The sequence below is a fragment of the Nannochloropsis gaditana genome, assembly GCF_000240725.1.
Source record: "Nannochloropsis gaditana CCMP526 unplaced genomic scaffold scaffold475, whole genome shotgun sequence".
NCBI lineage: Eukaryota > Eustigmatophyceae > Eustigmatales > Monodopsidaceae > Microchloropsis > Microchloropsis gaditana.
The window spans coordinates 21,227-23,091 of NW_005803478.1; the positions used below are offsets into that span (position 1 = coordinate 21,227).

The 1,865-nt window shown below is 56.8% G+C and overlaps 1 protein-coding gene across 1 annotated transcript; it reads right to left on the reverse strand.

Annotated features, from left to right (window-relative positions):
* Positions 1 to 83: 83 nt before the first annotated feature.
* NGA_0240700 (rna (guanine-9-)-methyltransferase domain-containing protein 2) lies at positions 84 to 1,641 on the reverse strand (the record flags this gene model as incomplete). Its single annotated transcript, XM_005854517.1, has 2 exons — positions 84 to 421; positions 570 to 1,641. 2 exons carry the CDS (start codon positions 1,639 to 1,641, stop codon positions 84 to 86), a joined length of 1,410 nt encoding a protein of 469 aa, XP_005854579.1.
* Between the last annotated feature and the right edge of the window lie 224 nt (positions 1,642 to 1,865).

A 1,865-nucleotide genomic window follows, 5' to 3' on the forward strand; every position in this document is an offset into this window, starting at 1 on the left:
GGTATCGTAGAGCAAAGTTCTGCTGCAGTTAAGAACAAGATGTTCGCGCTCAAGAATGATAAATTCTCCACGACCGCGCTGGTTCATGATGGTATTTTGTCTTCTTTGTCCTGTTCGTTTCCCGACCTTCCCCCCTCCCCCGGCCCTTCCCGGTCTCGTTTCTCCTCCCTCTTGCTCCGGGCCGCCGCTTTTCTTTTCGGGAGGCATTCCGTCAAAGCCGCCCTCCAGTCCCCCTTGTTGGCGTGAACGCTCATCAACACCTTCAGAACCGTGTCCACGTTCAGGGCGCGCGAGGCCTTCTTCGCCTTCAGATCCAATAGCTCCAATGGCAGCCGAGCGGTCTCCACCTCCCACTCCTTGGCCGCTTGGGCGGAGACGCCGCGGACGACCGTACGATCGACGATCCCGCCGATGACGTAGACTGACGGGGAGAAGAAAGGGCGCCGCCGGGACAGGGAGGGAGGGAAAAGAGAAGGCAAGGTGGGTGCTCAGGCAAGGGAGGGAGGGAGGGACAGCCCCCCTCCCGAAGCCCAACAGGCGGGTCTACCCCTCCCAGGGCACAAGCTCACCTTTGCTCAAGTCCAAAGGAGCCGCGAGCACCTGGTCGGCATCGGGCGTCAGGTAGACGATGGACGGGCGGGGGAAAACCTCCACCACGGAGGCCGCATGCCTGTAGATGGGCCAGTTGTGAACGCCAGACCCGCGCAGGACATCGGCAGTGGGCCCTTGGAAAGAAGTGACGTGGAAAATAGGGGTGTTGTCGAAAGAGGACGCGCGTTTCAGGGCGTGGTAGCACCATCCCACTTGCTGGGTGAGAGAGCGGGTGCCACGGATGCCGTGGATGCGTTCCCCGTAGTGCAGGTCTAGGGCGATGCGAAGGTGACGGGGAAGGGAGGGAGGGAAGGAGGGAGGGGGGGCAGCTAGGGATGCCTCTTGTCGTCTGTCGGCCTCTTCGTTTTGGTCCGCCTCCCACGGGCTTCCCATCGCCGGGTTCTTAGGGAAAGGAAGCGACCCTCCTTGTCTTGGGCTCGAGCCTTTCTCCCGCGCTCTTAACCACGGTGCATCGACCGCCAATACAGCTGCAAATCTCGCCGCTCTCTCTTCCTCCCTAGCTACTATCCCCGCCTTGACGATCGCTCGTTCCTCCTCCGTCAACTCCTTGTAGATTTGAGACTTCTTCCGATGGTACTTTTGGCGGGTGTGTTTGAGCCGTTTCTTGGCGTTGGCATATTTGATTGCTTTCTTGTCGGCCTTTGTTAGGCGCTGTGATAATGGTGCTGAGAACAGATTGAAGCTTGATGCGAAACGAGACACGGACAGGAGATAAATGGTCGTGACAAGGAAAAGAAGAAGAGGGAGGGCTCCGTAAGAAGGGAAGAAGGACGACGACGAGTGCCAGGCAGCCCACGATATCATGACGACGGATGGAAGGAGTACAAGTTTCTCAAGAGGATTCTTTGGCCTGACAGACTTCAAGATGTGCGAAGCCATCACGGGGGAGGCAGGGCTGGGCAATGGTGATGGAACTTGTGGGAGGGAATCGAGCGGAGGAAAAGGAGGGGACTCTTCCTCATTATTGCAATCATTCACAAAAACTTGTGGAGAGTTGGGTTCCAGATCCATGCTCGCCTGGTGCACCATTGTGAATGAAACAAGAGTTGAACGTCAGGACGCGGCGTCACGGGAGGAAATAGCAAAAAGCTCACGAAGAAGGCACCTATATCTGATGCGCTAGCTCCGGACCGTTGGCTTCAAAGACAGTCGATTCGAGATTCATTCATTATTTGTGGGGAGAAAGAATGAGAAACTCTTTTTCTTGCAGCATTTTGTCAATTGCCATGTGTGGCTCCAGGCGCTGAACCGTT